Source organism: Saimiri boliviensis, chromosome 15 (genome assembly GCF_048565385.1).
Source record: "Saimiri boliviensis isolate mSaiBol1 chromosome 15, mSaiBol1.pri, whole genome shotgun sequence".
Taxonomy (NCBI): domain Eukaryota; kingdom Metazoa; phylum Chordata; class Mammalia; order Primates; family Cebidae; genus Saimiri; species Saimiri boliviensis.
In genome coordinates, this window is record NC_133463.1 from 50,441,214 (window position 1) to 50,458,214 (window position 17,001).

Here is a 17,001-nt window from a genome sequence, read left to right on the forward strand (position 1 = left end):
TTTAAAATGTGGCTTTGACCTAGCCTATCCAGAGAATATAGCCTTTAAGATTGTTAAGTTTGATTAAATGTTAAGGAGTAAAGTCTATAAAGTACTTAATTAAAAATAAGTACTTATTTTCCAAGCTTAGAAAATGTTCTGGTGATAGATAAAAATAAATCTTACAAAAGGAGGCTGAATAGTAGATGCTGCTATGCCTAAATAATTACATATATCCCCTGAGCATGAGCACACTACAGGGGGCTAGAGTTCAGAAAACTTAGTATTATAAGAGCTTATTGATTCAGGGATGTTTTGTTTCATTTATCCTGCTTTCCAAAAAGTATTTGCAGGACACTATGATGAGTTATATACATGATAGAATTCCTGATATTGGAGGTATAAAAATAAAGTCATGTGGTTAGAGAGGATTACTATGTGCATACGTTGAAAATAGTTTTATTCCAAGTTTGCTGGTAGCCTTGACAAAAAGCAAAACAATCAATCCTATTGTACATATTGTATGATAGAAGGAAGCACAGCAGTCAAGCATCAGAGACCACATGTTTCCTGGCACCAAACTCTAAGAGGAGTATATCACCTAAATCTTTATAAGTATGACAACGATTTCCCATAATGGATAGCCTTTTACAAAAGGTGTATGAACATTCTTCACGTGAATCTCGGCTCCTCTCCTCTCCCTACGAATCTGTGGATGCATTTGTATGATAAAGTAATGTGGTTTAACTTTTCATCTCTTTGACAAAAATCACTTACGGCTCAGAATAGCCTCACCTACTCTCTGGCTATTAATACTTACAAAGTCTGTATCATAACACCTCTGCAAAAGTTTGGGCCCTTGAAATATCAAACACCAGACTTCATTAGAGATATTATGCCCCTTACTTTAACATGGGGCATAATAGTTTACATTTTATATTATTTAGAAATAACTAAATAACAATAGTTTACATTTTATATATAAATAAGTTGATATGGCTTTTAGAGAAAAGGAAGACAGGAACTCCTGCCTTGACAAAGAGGACAACTATTCACTGGTGATATAACTTGTTTTAAACCAGGACATGAGAATTCTGTCTTAAAGTTATTATTCCAGATCCTATCTTTTTTTTAAAAAAAGGAATTTGTGGAGAAAATTAACATTCAGTAATGAATAGATGGTAAAGATGGGTTCACACAACTCGTCTTCTGAAATCAAGTTTACTGAGGATGGAGTTTTAACAGTATTATTGTCTGTTCCAGACCACAGTCTTTATCAGCTTCATCAGTTAGTAGATGTATAAAAGATTGGAAGTTAGAAGATGGGACAGACATCTCAGGGCCCTCCATGTACCTATGCAGGCCTTGCTGTGTCTGTCTTATCAGAGAACCAAATCAAGACTGAAACACTCCATTTCTTACTAGGTGCAGGTAACTCTGAAATCATAACTATGATTTTAAACTGACACCTGTAAAGCCAGTTGGTTCTTGTCTCTACCAAGAGTATTCCTTGCTTAACAGATTTCTTCTTCAGGGCTGCAACTGTCTTCACAGGATAATTGGTTTTCTCAAATCTAGGTCTCTCATAAATGACTAATGTCACAGTCCTAAAGAAAGGCTAACAGCTCCTATTTTTTGCATTTTCTTACCCGTGGTGCCATAACCCAGGAATGAATTTTTTGTTATTAGCCATTTTCAAGACCACCTGGAAGGAAATAGAATGGCAGGGAGGAGGATCAAAGTAGGGAGGTCACTTCCCTTTGCACTAACCCTGGTGAGATGACAGTGAACCAGAAAACGAGAAATGGCTGGGTGGGGGGAATATACTCTGAAGGTAGTGCCCACTGGATTTGCTGACAGTGAATGTGATATGTGAGAGAACGGGAGGTGTCAAGGAGGACTGAAAGGTTTCTCTTGAGCAACTGCAAGAATGGTGTTGCTATCATCCAAGACCTGGGTTTTTATGTGCCAATTGATTTTATTTTTTAATTTTTCTAATAATTTTCTTCAAATACTTGGACATCAAAGCAAATCACAAGGATAGCCCCTTAATCAAATAGGTTGTGGCCTCTGCTATCAAGTTTTAAGAGTCAGATCAGCAAACTAACTTAGACTTAATGTCACAGATTTTTAAAAATCAAAATCAGCATAACTTTGAAGCAGTTTATTGTTGAGAAAAGAATGTAAAAAAGTAGAAATAGCACTTTACCTTTAGCAGAATTATTCTCCATTCCAGATGAAAATCTTTATCAGCTATGTAAGGCCACAGATGTATAAGAGATTGAAAAGAGTTTGGACAGATGTCTCAGGGACCCAGGTACCTCAGCAGGAGGAGAGTATGTTCAACATGTTCCATGTATGATTGAGTATGCTTTTTGTTAAAGCCTTATACATTTAAGAAAAGGAAACAGATTATTTTCTCCTAAGCTGACTAGAGAGCTCATGAAACACTATTTGAGTCACTGAAGCAAAGAAAACCTCAGATACTAACTCATCCAGATACTAACTCATCCAATTGCTGGTTAGGAAAACAATTTGTCATTAAGTTTTTATGTACAGGCGATGCCTGGCATTCAGAATTTCCCCACGTACCACTGCAGCTGGTCACGGTTGACCTCTACAGAGCTTATGTCCAGGAGGGAGTCCTATAGCTTCTCAGTGAGCATAACCAGCTGCCCAGTTCTCCACAGCCCAGCGCCGTTGTGGTGTCTTCACCCATAAGGTGCAGCTCTTCACAAGTTAAAAATTTGGTTTATTTGTTCAAAATACAGAGCCCTAAAAGAAAGTCAGCAGCTGATGCTTAATTTAAAGAAGTGGCTTTTCAGTTACTTTTTACTATATTTGATGGGAGAAAGTATTTGTGATAATGGTATTTGGAGATTCTTGAGGGTCTGAAGACTTGTAAATGTTAACAGTCTTTTGATAAATGAAATGCTTTTTGGGCATGTATGCCCCTTCGGTGTATGCATGTTTGCCTGTGACCAGCAACAGTATCAGAGCATCCAGTTTGAGTTGTTTCAGCTGATCTGCCTAACCTGAATCCCACCCCCCAATGCAAGAACAATCACAATTGACTGATTACAGGGGTCCTATGTCACTCTGGAACTGAGCCTGAGATGTGATCACATGAATTCACAAATATGAGCCAAAGGCAAGTCCAGATTATTCCTGGGCAAAATCTAGACATCCCAGTGGCCTTAGTCATACAGGCTGGTGTTAACAGCAAACTCAGAGTGGTTTCCTGTTCTTCCCATCTTGTCATCAGTTCTAAAAGCTCTTGAGCAGACTTTAGGATTCAGGTTTGAATGTAGCCTTGACTCATCTGGCCAGCTATGCAGTAGTACTGAGCCACAGAGCTGGGATAGATAGAGCAGTCCTCCTTTGCTGTGTGGTCTTACAGGAAATGGCAAGTAAAAAAGTAAAGGGTTAATTACTAGCAGGATTCACTGATGCTGTGCTTCCAAAATATATTTGCATGAAGATTAAGCTGTATTTGTCTATTCTCCAATTTAGCACATTATAAAAAGTAGTAAAGATACTACTACTGTTTTATTTGACTATATTGTGGTGTGCTGTGATTGAATCAGAATAAGTTATTTGTACTTGAGTTTTGTAAATTTATCATTAAAGGACTAGCAGATTATTTTATAAAGCAGCATAGCAATTCTCCTATGGCTTCATTAATTATGGTATCTAGACATAATTAGGCTCTAGCTAAGAATAGCAGACAAAATGGAAAATCATTTGGGGGGAAAAATTAAATTCTGAGAAACTAATATAACATTAGCAGAGGGCATCCGTTGACTGTCAGTCACAACACATAGGACTAATGCATTAACCATCACAGATCAGCAATGGCACCCATGTGGGGTTATCCCCACAGCCAGTTGTTTAGGGATATGTCCCTTCCCTGTGGTTTCCATTTCATATTTCCTGATACTCCATACACAGATAATCTAAAGCATCCTCCATGGTTTAGAAATAGCAGTTTTGATGATTCGAAGTTGATCCACTCACTTTTAAGTAATAGACTTTATTTTTTAGAGCAGTTTTAAGTTATCAGAAAAACTGAACAGGAACTACAAAATTCTCGTATACCTCTTCTCCTCACCTCATGCATACACACAATGTCCCCTATTATTAACATCCTGCATTTTGGGGTGCATTTGGTGTAACTGATGAACTGGTATTAATACATTAGTATTAAAGGTCATAGTTTACATCAGGCTTCCTTCACTGTTTGTGTTGTACAGTCTATAGACTTTGACAAATATGTAATGTCATGGATCCCCCACTACAGTATCATGCAGAATAACTCCCCCACATATTCGCTCTGTTCTACCAATTCATCCTTCCCTACTACACCCCACACTCTTAGCAACTCCTGATCTTTTTACTATCTCTATAGTTTTGTTGTTCGTTCTGTTTTAAGAACTACCCAGCTTTGGAAGCATCATTCATTCTTTTATTCATAAAGTGGTCCCTCAATAAATAGTATGTGCCAGGTAGTATTCTGCACATCAGGATTATGACAGAGGACCAAAAATCAAAAGTCCCAATCTTCACAAAGCTTACTTCTAGTGGCTTGCTTAGAGCCTAAATAGGAATGAAAGAGGACCCATGAGAGCACAGGACGAAAGGAGGTTATTAAAAAGAGTAATATGAAAAAGGGACCTCCTACCAGTTGCCCCCCTTATCTTAGACCAGGCCCACTCCCCAGCATGTTTTCCCCTGCAGTGTGGTCCCAGGAGTTCCACCTGCTGGCCTCCTCCAGAGGCTGCCTGTGTGTTCTCCCTAAAGAGCATCCAAAGCCCATGCCCTTCCCCAACTCCTCCTCTCTCCTGCTGCCTCCGACATAAGTGTAAGCACCTTTTTCAGACTACCATTAAGCTTTCACTGCTAGTTATCTATAGCCCTGCCTAGAGCTAATAAAATACAACAGAAACTTTGCAAAATCATGAGAAATAGGTACCCATAATCATCTAAAGATTATCAAAAATTCTGTCTCCATCTAAAGGGACAAGGCCTTCCCCCTTGCAGAGCAGACAAACCAGAGTTTGTTTTCTTCCCTTCAACCCCTTCTGGGACTGGTAGACATTGTTCCCCGGTCCAGCCATAAGAAGCCCTATTCTTTTTCCTGCCACCTCTTCTATAACCCTAATCCTCCAGAAAGACGAGAGGTTTCTGTGAGTGAGGACAGGCCAGGGAGGTGATGAAAGACTGAAAGATCCATTTCATCCTTGCCAGCTCTGCCTCACAGTCTCCTTTTTGGTTCCTGCAAGAAACATGCCTAAAAGTCAGCTAAATGGACTTCTCGGGAACCCTTCTGAGCACATGCTTAGAGCGGGCCCTGTCGTTTGCTCCTGCTGGTGAAAGCCCATAGTGCACACCTCCTCCCTGCTATATGTCCAACGGCATCATGCTGGTAACCTGAAATTGGCCATGGTGAGGGCATTTACACCACGGATAGGAGTAAACACTACCAATCACCATTTTGCTCATTTTTTTCTTCAAAGAGCTGCTTCACCAGCATGCCAGCGGGCAGACCTTGCTTAGTCAAATTCTTATGCTGATTGTACCACAGACAAACACTGTATTAATTCCTATGTCCTAATTCTACTTTCCATAATTTTAGGGGTGGGGAGGAATACCAAACAAAGTCAACAGGAAATTTGATCCAGTAAGTTTTGAAAACCACACTTAGCATCAAGCTACACAGACCTTGCTCTTACTTTTCATTTCCATTGAGAGAAGGGTTGAGGCAACTCATGAGTAGTTTAGTTTCATCTACGTCATCTTCACTGAACTCTCACAGCAATAGGACTCTAAATTTTTTCCTCTTGTGCGTATCGGACCATAATCATAATTAACATTTCTTTTCCCAGATGACAATTTGCTTGTCTCTGTGTAAGTATTATAATAAGGGGTCACCTGTGCTGACTTATCCTTTTGTGCCCCACGTAGGACTGCACACGCCAGAGCAAAGGCCGACGCTGCCGACCAAGCCGCGCTGGCCGCTCGCCAGGAGTGCGACATCGCGAGAGCTGTGGCCAGGGAGCTGTCACCTGATTTCTACCAACCAGGTAAAACAGTGCTCCTTTGACAGGCAAGGCAGGAGCACTGGCTTTGGTTTGCTTTTCTTTTCTTTTCCTTTCAATGTTAAGAGTCTGTGCTTCCTGAATCCCAGCAATACTATTATGCAAAACAAGCAGGGGCGCGTGTGCTTGAGGATCCTTCATCTGAAATGCTTGGGACCATAAGTGTTTCAGATTTCAGATTTGTTGAGATTTCGATATATTTACATATACATAATGAGATCTCTTGAGGCAGGGACCCAAGTTGAAACACAAAATTCATTTATGTTTCATAGACACCTTATATACACAGCCCAGAGGTAATTTTACATAATATTCTTAATAGTTTTGCACATACAACAAAGTTTTGACTGTGTTTTAACTGTGACCATTGGTCACAAGTGGAATTTTCCACTTGTGGCATCATGTTGGTGCCCAAAACATTTTGGATTCTAGAGCATTTCAGATTTTTGGATTAGGAATGTTCAACTGTAGTAATAAATATCAGCCAAAGTCTGAGCATTAGCCCTGGAGATGGGTTATTCCCCAGGGTATCGCCCTTCCTCCCCCCTACATATGACCAACAGAATTTGAGCTGATAGCAGTAAACTAGACAAGAATCTAAAAGAAGTATCTGACTCTAAGAAATTGTGTTAGTGACAGCCACAGATTCTGCAACAAATACCCCCAAATGCAGAGGCACTTTTAGCAGTCAGAGAAGAGCCAGTCAGTACCGTGATTATTTTTTTTAACGTATCTGAACTAAAGTTCAAAGGAGTGTAGTTAGGAAGTAAAGCAGCATACCACTTAAAGAGATTAATATGCACAGATTAAGAGGAAATGCATGTCATGATGGAAAAAATAAAAGTGACAACCCTAAAAAAAATTGATCTTGGTTATCTGCCTCTCAGATGTTACAAAATAGCAATCAACTAATATTTGCAATAGGTTTAAATACTTAATTCACTTTCTAGTAGTTTCCTAGGAGACTCTCTTTACCCCTTTCTATAATATACTAGTGTGTTTGTTTTTAATTTCAAAAAGGCAATATTCACCTTTTTATATATATTCTCCACTGCTTTCTAAAGAACATCTTTCTAATGATCGTATGAGGCATCAACAGACTTCTAGGTAAAGAAACCAAAATAAATATTCTCAATTTCTATCAAAAGTTACATTTCTTGGTAAAGAATTTTTCCACATTGGTTTTTATTAAATCAAGCTGTATAACTAGCATCCTGTCCCTAGCCCAGCACCCTGCATGAGGTAGCTGTTTGAAAAGTATTTGGTTCTGGTAAGGGGTATACGCTATTGGAACCCACAGGGTATCAGTGAGCCCTAAGAAACAACTAAGTCAAAGTGAACGAAATGGCAAGATTCATAGGAAAGCTAGAAACTTGGGTATAATTGAGGATGGAGCAATGAGAAATGACCTGGAGAATGGGGGCAGGAGGTTCCTGCAAAGAAAGAACACATTAAAAGGTCAGGCAAAGAAGAGTCAGTTTTTATAAGGAAAAGGCTGGGGAGGGACCCAGAATGGTTGTTGAAGGATAGGTATCATCATCATGGAGTGACTTCTCTAAGCGTTCAAGTCCAAAGCAACCACTGAGAAGGGTGTTTTCTTTCACATGCATCTCTTTTAAACCTCTGGTTGAGATTTCAATGATTTAATATATATGCATTTTTTGCAGTGACCTCTGGTAGGAATAAACTCTCTTCTGGTGTGAAATGAACTCATACTTCCCTGATACCTAAATACATTGGCAAATTAGCTATTCAAGGGCATGAGTGCTGGGGAAAGAGTACAGCCACCCAGGAGAGTTTGTTTTCTCCTCCCTAGCAGTGCTGCCACTGCAAAGAACCTGACTGATCAGAAGACACTGGGCTTGAGCAACTTTGAAAGAAAACAAACTCACTGTTGTCTGCAGATGGTAATTTCACAATTCTGTTAATTCTTTTGAGGAATGGGGTCCCTTTAGATTTCTATTAGGTGTTACCAAGAGGTAAATGATACAAAAGATCATCTCGGTTTCCCAGACTGAATGGTTTTAAAAGCCTTTTCTGGTATAAAAGCACTTGAAGGGAAAAAAATATTGTGGGAAAATGTAATTCCACCCTTTTCTTAGCTAAAACAGTTTCATATAAGCAAGCTGTCCATCAGTAATGAATAAATCACAGTAGCATGGACGACAGCAGGTCTATTTGAGACCAGAGCTTGAGGGTGGAGGCTGCAGTCCTCTTTGACCCATAGCCAGCACTTCCTTCAGCAACTGTATAGAAAGCCTTTTCTGTCGAGGGTATTATTGATCTTCTCAAGGGAGCATAACTCATGCTCTCCACTTTGCATGTACAGGGTGAGCAAATCAGATAGACATTTTCAAAAAGGGCTTTCAAGTACTTCTAAATTAGGCTGGCCATTTAATTTACATATCTCAGATATAAAAGCCATCATTGTCTGGAATGCAGTGTTCATGTGTAGAAGTAGTTAACCCTAGAATAAAGGATGCCTGTCATAGCTTACATGTTGAACACTTCCATGGCAAATTACCTATTTTCAGGAGCTGGCAGTATTTGCAGATATTTTCCATCTTAAGCTTACGTTTTTTAGTTTAAAACTGTATTGTTCTATAACTCAGTTAGAAACTAAGGGAAAAAAACATAGCATCTTGATTATAAAAGCGAAAAATGAAAAAAAAGGTTGCTGATAAATTATATGTAGATTAATCAAAATTTTTTTAAATTAAAGAATAACTTTTGTCATTAAAGAAAAAAAATAGCACGTAACATGGCTTTCTCCCTCAAAGGGGTAAGCTCTAATAAACAAAAACCATACAAATGGATATTTGTGAATGTATATATAAATAATTGTGTACATACACAGAAACCTAAATTGCTGTTAGTGGCAGTGACACAGTGAGTCATCCCCCAAGAACTTAGAAGACTGCCCTCTGAGAGTTCAACTCGAAAATGAGTCCCTGAAACTGCATAGAGGTAGATCAGGTGATCCTAAGTAACAAGATGACTTTAAGAACCACAAGATTTCCTTGTAACCTGATTGGATTATTAAAACATCTAAGGAAAAATTGGTCACCAATTTTTATATACCAAGGAAGTATAGATAAAAAGAGTCACAGAGGCAAAAACTGGCAGTGTTCATCCCAACACTGTCCAGAGGAGGAGAAGCCTGAGCCAGAACCTTGGAGGATTGCTCTCACGTTGGCAAGGACATTTCTATTATGGGGAAGGATGCAGGGAACCAGGCCAGCCCAGTGGCATACGGCTTAACTGGCAAGATCATCCTGACTCAGGAAATGGATGCATCAGGCTAGCCCAGCTTGATGCCATTAGATATTTGATTCAGCTCATGCTTCTTTTTCTGATTCCATGTTCACCAGTAACTTTCTAATTTTGGTTGAGCTTTCCATGGAGGTCTGCCAACAAGGAGAGCATGTACTGGTGGTATCAGCATGAGTCCCTTGACCTATGTAACATTTACATTGCTTGTTGTAAACTAGTGAATTGGCCTTCTAGGATTGTACATCAGTCTTGTGAGCTTTAGTAACATGGGTCTGCCCCAAGGGATGGCTCTGCTTCAGAATGCTGGTAAAATCAGGTTTCTACGCCAGCAAAGCTGACATAGCCTTTAGATCAGGGGTGTCCAATCTTTTGGCTTCGCTGGTCCACATTGGAAGAAGAATAATTGTCTTGGGCCACACATAAAATACACTAACACTAATGATAGCTGATGAGCTAAAACAAAATCACAAATAAAAAATGTTTTGAGAAAAGTTTACGAATTTGTGTTGGGCCATGGGTTACACAAGCTTGCTTTAGAGGGTGACCACTGAGGAAGCAGGAGGGACAGGGGCACTAGAGGAAGATCAGGAGACTAGATTTGTGGCTCTTTCTCCCACTGTTTCAATTTCTTTTTAGGCTGGGTGTGGTGGCTCATGCCTATAATCCCAGCACTTTGGGAAGCCAAGGCAGGCAGATCATGTGAGGCCAGGAGTTCACCACCAGCCTGGCCAACATGGTAAAACCCTATCTCTACTAAAAATACAAAAATTAGCTGAGCATGGTGGTACATGCCTGTAATCCCAACTACTTGGGAGGCTGAGCCATGAGAATCACTTGAACCCAGAAGGCAGAGGTTGCAGTGAGCCAGGATGGTGCCACTGCACTCCAGCCTCGACCACAGAGCAAGACTCTGTCTCAAAAGAAAAAAAAAAATTTAATTCCTTTTGATCGAGATACTCAATTTGTTTTTAATTTCAAGTGATATTAAGTAGCATGTAAAATTTTTATATTTATTAATGGGGGCAGGGGCTGAGCATGATTTAAAGAAATTAAAACACTGCCCTGGAATGTGGTAAACTTAGTACTTGGAGCCCTCTTCGGAGAGAGCCAGCCTGCTCCTCTGGGTAGCATCGCCAAAAAGGTTTGTCTTCCCATGTTTAAGTGTAAATGTGCTCATATACACAGTCCATCGATTATTTAGAGTGAATTCTTTAGCATAGCTTAATATGGACCAGTGTTAACTAAGTTTGCGTTTCTGGTACGAATTAGAAGACTTTAGAAATCAAAGCGTATCTTCATTACATAATTGTCTAGGCCTATTATTAATATGTCATAGATGTGGTTAAGAAAAGGGAAGCATCCTGGAATAGATGACTTCTATGCTCACCTTCCAAACCCCAAATTCTGAATAAACTTTTTCATTAAAAAGGGAAACTGAATAATCCATTAGTTGACATAAAATTAGTAATTCATGAGTTTGCTGGTTACTCATACCACATATTCATTCTGGTACATTCAGTTTCACAAATGGGCATTGAGTGCCAGCCCAGTGCAAGGTACTGGAAAGGATGTCCCACAGTTTGCAGACCAGAGCACTATGGCTATGGTCACAGAACTGCAGGATTGTTATAGATGGGACTGTGAAGTCCTGTAGGAAGGGAGCATTCTTCCCATACTGAACACAAGTGACCCTGTTATCAGTTACACAATCTTTTTAGACTCTTTTAGTCTGGTCCTCTTTTCATTGATTGTCAAGTCTCCATAGAAAATGTCTAATTTCTACTTAATGACTACTCTTGTTGCTACAAAGCATTTGATACTGACACTGCCCTCACAGACATTTGTTTTGGGCAGTCTTTATGGTGCTCCTGCGGGAGCCAGCCCAGCAAGGCTCACCTCCACAGAACTAGCTGGATACCCTGCTGCCACCATCTGCCATATCTGTTCTGAGCCTTTGTGCCAACTGTAACGAGTAACCTTTGAGTGTTGGTGGATAACAAGCTGAATGTTGTTTCTTTTTTCACATTGTGTGGCAGCCATATCTGTGAGCAGGTGACCTGTATCTGACTTCCTCCCAGTGAGTCTCTAGGGGGAGAAAATCCTTTGGGATTCATAGATACTGTCTATAAAAACAGATGAAAATGCTGACTGCAACAACTATCAACATTTGTCATAATTTCCCTCCCTGGCAGTATTCTGACTAGTCTTTTTAATGAACTGCTGCATCTCATCAACTTTATGTTGCTGGCTTTGCAATGCTGACACACACATTTACTACACAGAACAAGTAGCAGGCACAACATGTGCCTTCCAAGAGAAAATAGTCCAGGAAAAACTTCTGTCTTCTGCATTATATTAAATGTCTTGTTTTAAAAGCATTTAATCTTCCTCTGGAAAATCTAACCATATATCCTCATTTAGTTGGCTAGGCCTTCCATGACTGCAACACATTGGAACCATTTCCAATGGGACATAGTCATGTAAGTCAGTGCTATGTCCACCTCCACTCAACATATTTCTTGCATGCTGTCAAATGCCTATAACCCAGTGCGTTAGAATCACTTGGATCATTTGTTAAACATCAATATTTCTAGGCTTCAATTTATACTTATTAAGATCTCTGGGCATAACACCTCTAGATACTCTGACAAGCAGCAAGCATAGGTGACTCTGCTTGGAAGTACATTTTTTCTCTTACCCAGATATTTTTTGAATGAATAATAAAGGTAGAAATTTTTTAAATGTGAAAGTTGACACTAAAATGTACTTCTACCATTCTAGTAAATTATTTGATCTCAACATATTTTGAATATCATCAGAAGCCCTATAGATCAATTGGAGTGAGTATACCTAAACTTAGCAGAGTGGGCATGATAATTATCTAAGACGTGCCTTTCTTAATACATTTAGGACAAGAAAACTGTGTCCAAAGAGGTGACACATTAGATTCTAAAGGTTAAAGAAGTGATTAGACTGGTATTTGAGAGTTCATAAATATTGTAAGACATACTTTCAATGGAATCCAGAATTTAGCTTCCTAAGTTCATTAATATAAATTCTTCCAGTAGCCAAATCATTCTCACCTTGACCTATCCATAGGTAGTATAAGTTAAGAGGTAGGGAGAGTTCTATTCACTACTTACTAAAAGCATGTGAAAATAAATTTTGCATTCAAGTATTAAAGTTTTTGCTTTTTCTTCAGATAACTAAAGCACATTCCTTTAAAGGCTGACTTTTAAAAATTATTACTATTAATTTTGGGGGAGCTACCATTATCTAACTGCCTGAGTTTCTGCCAAATAAATGGCTTCTTGTAGCTGCTAATGCTTCCTCAGTCTCATCCTTTGATGATAGCTGTCACTTTTGTTAGAATCTGTCAAAGCAGCTCCCATTTCTGCTTCTAATCTACTTTTTGCTGTAAAGGCTGGTGGTACTGACGGTCACTAGGATACATCTTAATGTTTTTAATGTATATATTGATAAGTCATTGTTGTATTTGTGAAGTACAAAGTGATGTTACAATTTCTTAATACAATATGAAATGATTAAATCAAGCTAATTAACCTATTTATTACCTCAAACAAATGACTTTTTTTTTGTGATGAGGCCATCACAAATATTTAAATCCTAAATTTGTAAGCTATGCTTTAATGGTCTCACATCTTCGAAATGAAATGCATGGGCTTTGTGACAGCTTCATTTCTCAGGGCACAGTTACTCTCTTTTCCCCCCAACTTTGGGAATGTAAAACAAATAATGTTTGCCAGAGTCTATTTTTTCACTCTTTTCTGTATATTTAAGTTAAACATTAGCTTTTAATGTGCCTTAATCTTAACAGACATTGTCAATTTTTCTTTGCAAAAATAACTTGCATTTATTTCTTAGATCGAAGACGTTAAAAGTACTTTGTATTTCGTGTTAACTGGTTCAGCATTAAGTGACTTAAAAGTCCACTGTCTCTAAGACACTTGACTATTTTATCTTTGCACAGTAAATTCACTACCATACCTAGATGGGTATTTTAGTAATGCTATGAAGTCAAATATCAGTAAAGCACAAAGAAAACCAACCGTAGTGAAATTTTGGGTGGAAAAGTGAAGGAAAAGTATGTAAGCATCACACTGCATCAAGATCTATTGGAGAATATACTTTGTCACAGAAGAAGAGGGATTTTGTTAAAATACATCAGCAGTTGATCACAAGGTACTTCTCCATGACAAACCAGTGTCAATGACCCAATGAGTTTTAAAGAGCAGGGATAGATTGGCTAATAGAAAACACCCCTTTTTTGTGCTCATGCTGCTTTGCTTCCTCTAGGTGCTATGTCCATACACACAGCACCAAGAAAGAATTCAGAAACAGAAGGACATCACCTTTTGAATGCTTTCAGTTGCCCCTTTTCATCATTCGAGATACCTTTCACTGGCCTGAGAATTCACACTGCCATTTTGGATGGAGGAATTCAAAGAAAATTGTCAGTTACATAAAGGGAGCGCTTACCCAGTTTAGAAAGCAAGTCTCAATTGTCAATGTGCGATCTTGACAGATTTGGGAACCTTGAATCCCAAGGAGTGGATATATCTTCTAGAAGGTGGAAACTGTGATAATACTATTATGTTTTGTGCCCTGAATATAACTTGCAGTGGTGGGTGCTCAGGAATTCTTGTCGCTGGCTTTAAAATATTACATGTTGCATCATGTTTTTTCTTAAAACAGACATGAAAGCTATATGATTTTTTTTCTTTCTCAGCTGCTATAGCTGTTTCCATTTCAGTAAAATAGGGATAATAACACCTACTCCCTAAAATTTTGGTGAGGCTTTACATTTTGGAAAATTCTTTGTATGATTAAATAGCAGTCTCATTACAATAACTTATTACTCAGACCACCACAAAAAAGAGCAATTGAAAGTATAAGTATGCAGTATGTATTTTCATAATTAAGGATAATTGGTGTTCAGCCCCTCTGTAAATCTTTTAGTGAGTTTATCTGGGGTTGAGGGTGGAAGACAGGAAGGAAAATGAACAGATGCAGTGCTGTGGAATTGACAAGAGCCTGTCAGCTCTCTATAAGCATGTCGGTGGGAACAGTGTCTTCCATGTATACTCGAGAGATTACTGTCAGCTTCTGCCCATTTGCAAGGAAGAGGGCCAACTGCGTTGCATGTGACCTTGACCTCACCTTCCGAGGAGACAAGTGGCAGATGGGTGGAGTGGTAGCCAAAGTATGCACATGACTTGCTGAGAGCTGAAGGCCCTAGAAGTCTGAGGACTCTGTTGCAGCCCCAGAGCCACCCCTTTCTGGACCACAGGCCTCCTTGAGTTCCCAGGGCCTGGACATCTTGTGGCACATATCCTGTTTCTTTACAGCCCACTCCCCACAAAATCACAATGCAGCAGGGACACTTTTTTTGCTGTTTTTATTTTTTCATTTTTTTCTCCTCTCTTAGAAGAATAGCCACTTTTTTAATGAAAATTTGTTCCCATTTATATATTAAAAAAAAAAAAAAAAAAAAAAAAAAAAAAAAAACCATGATTTTTATAAACAATCCTGAGGTATATAAAAAAGGGGAAAAAAAATCCGAAAGCAACAGAACCAGACAACTGCCTTGTCTAGACTTTGATACCTAGAAAACACGGCTTGTGCAAATCCATGTTTTCCATAGCTGTGAATGGCTACATGGAAGTGACTTTGTGTAGTGCAACCTAAGCCTCAGAAGCTGTTTTAATGAGTGTTTGATGACAGATCATTAAAAATGTTATCTACAGTTTCTCCCCTTACAGTGTACTTTTTAAAATTTTCACACACATATAGTAGTCAGCTTATTTCCTTATACAGGTATACACTTCCTATGTCTTAGTTATACCACATAATTTGAATAAGCAGATTAATTATGATATTGCGACCAGTGTTCCATCAACATGAATTTTGTCTCTGTATTCTGCAAGGAGGCAGAAAGAATGTAATTATTAGGGAAGCCAGAACTGTCTATATTCTGTATTATCTTAAAGCAGCCTTTCCATAATAAATAAACTTTTCCCCTAGAAAATGAAATGTGTACTTAGTCAAAGACTTACGAATATATCTTTTTAAAATAGAAAAGGTTAATCTGATTTAGCAAAATATATACAAAGTACAGACCTTTGTACTTTTTATCACCACCTTCCTCTTTTTTTAATTTTTTTGGCAGGCCCTGATTATGTCAAACAGAGATTTCAGGAAGGTGTAGATGCTAAAGAAAATCCAGAAGAAAAGGTACCAGAAAAGCCACCTACACCAAAGGAATCTCCTCATTTTTATCGCAAAGGCACGACACCCCCAAGATCTCCTGAGACAAGTCCCATGCACAGCCACTCTCCCACTTCCTCCCCAAAGCCCGTGAAGAAGCAAAACCCCAGCTCAGGGGCGAGACTCAACCAAGACAAAAGGAGTGTGGCTGATGAGCAGGTGATGGCCATTGTCAATAAGCCCTTGATGTCAAAGGCTCCGACGAAGGAGGCAGGAGCGGCTGTGCCCCAGTCCAAGTACTCTGGCCGCCATCACATCCCTAACCCCAGTAATGGGGAGCTGCATTCTCAGTATCACGGCTACTACGTGAAGCTGAATGCCCCCCAGCACCCTCCAGTAGATGTGGAGGACGGCGATGGATCTAGCCAGTCTTCCTCAGCACTGGTGCACAAGCCATCCGCTAACAAGTGGAGTCCCTCCAAATCTGTGACAAAACCAGTTGCCAAAGAAAGCAAAGCTGAGCCAAAAGCTAAGAAGTCTGAACTTGCTATACCAAAGAATCCAGCAAGCAATGATTCATGTCCTGCTTTGGAAAAAGAAGCCAATTCAGTAAGTCCTACAAGTACTGTTTTTCTCTGTCTTCCCTTTGGTTCTTTCAGCGAGCTATGTGAGGTCACTGTGCATCTTGATCACAGCCAAGCTAACCAGGGTTCTAGGAGCACAGGGTTGTTCAGAGCAGCACGTAAGACATTTGTACCTTGAGACAGTAAAGAGCTCTCCAGGCAGAAATTCGCCCCACCATCCCTGTGTTCACTCAGCCCCACTATAGATGTAATTCAGGTAGGTAAGACCTGACCAGCTTAGCACAGCATCTTAGCACGTTTTAGCAAGGCTTTAACAGTGTGCCTTGGTGAGCTTCCTGGTAGCTTGCTCTCTGATTGCTAGAAAGGAATCATGACCCCTGCCAAGAGCCAGCCACTCTCAGAACTCTAGGAAAAGGGTGCCACCAAGTTCTTAGCCCTCCTGTTTTCCCCACAGCGGTTAACATCTTTACACAAAAGAAAGTCTCCTCTAGCCTTTGTGAATTCTTCTCATACATGTCTAGTTTAGATTTTCATCAGCCAGGCTTCGCAGCTCGAACATTTTTCTTTCCCAAAAGAGAACTAAAAATTTCCAACAGTTCAAGAGAATTTCTTTGGTCTTCTGTCTTCAATGTGTGAGAACTCTTACAATTTCATTTTTCTGGTAGATGCAGGTTATTAGTATCAATTAATCTTGAGCATTTAAGATATTTATTATTCAGCCACAAAAGCTCTGTGTTAACGAAAAATCTTTATATACCCTCTTTCAAATGAGATTTTTTGAATAATATATGCAATTAGTATTTTATCAATTTCTATAGAGTTTATAAAATTTGAAGCTA

The 17,001-nt window shown here is 39.2% G+C and overlaps 1 protein-coding gene across 6 annotated transcripts in view; it reads left to right on the plus strand.

The window, feature by feature from the left end:
- The window catches only part of JPH1 (junctophilin 1), a 90,778-nt gene that overhangs the window by 54,826 nt on the left and 18,951 nt on the right, over positions 1 to 17,001 (plus strand). For all 6 annotated transcript variants that reach the window (XM_039464759.2, XM_010351437.3, XM_003940693.4 and 3 more), the window contains exons 3-4: positions 5,944 to 6,062; positions 15,541 to 16,187. In XM_039464759.2, coding sequence (XP_039320693.1) covers positions 5,944 to 6,062; positions 15,541 to 16,187 — 766 coding nt within the window. The remainder of the gene's footprint in view (positions 1 to 5,943; positions 6,063 to 15,540; positions 16,188 to 17,001) is intronic.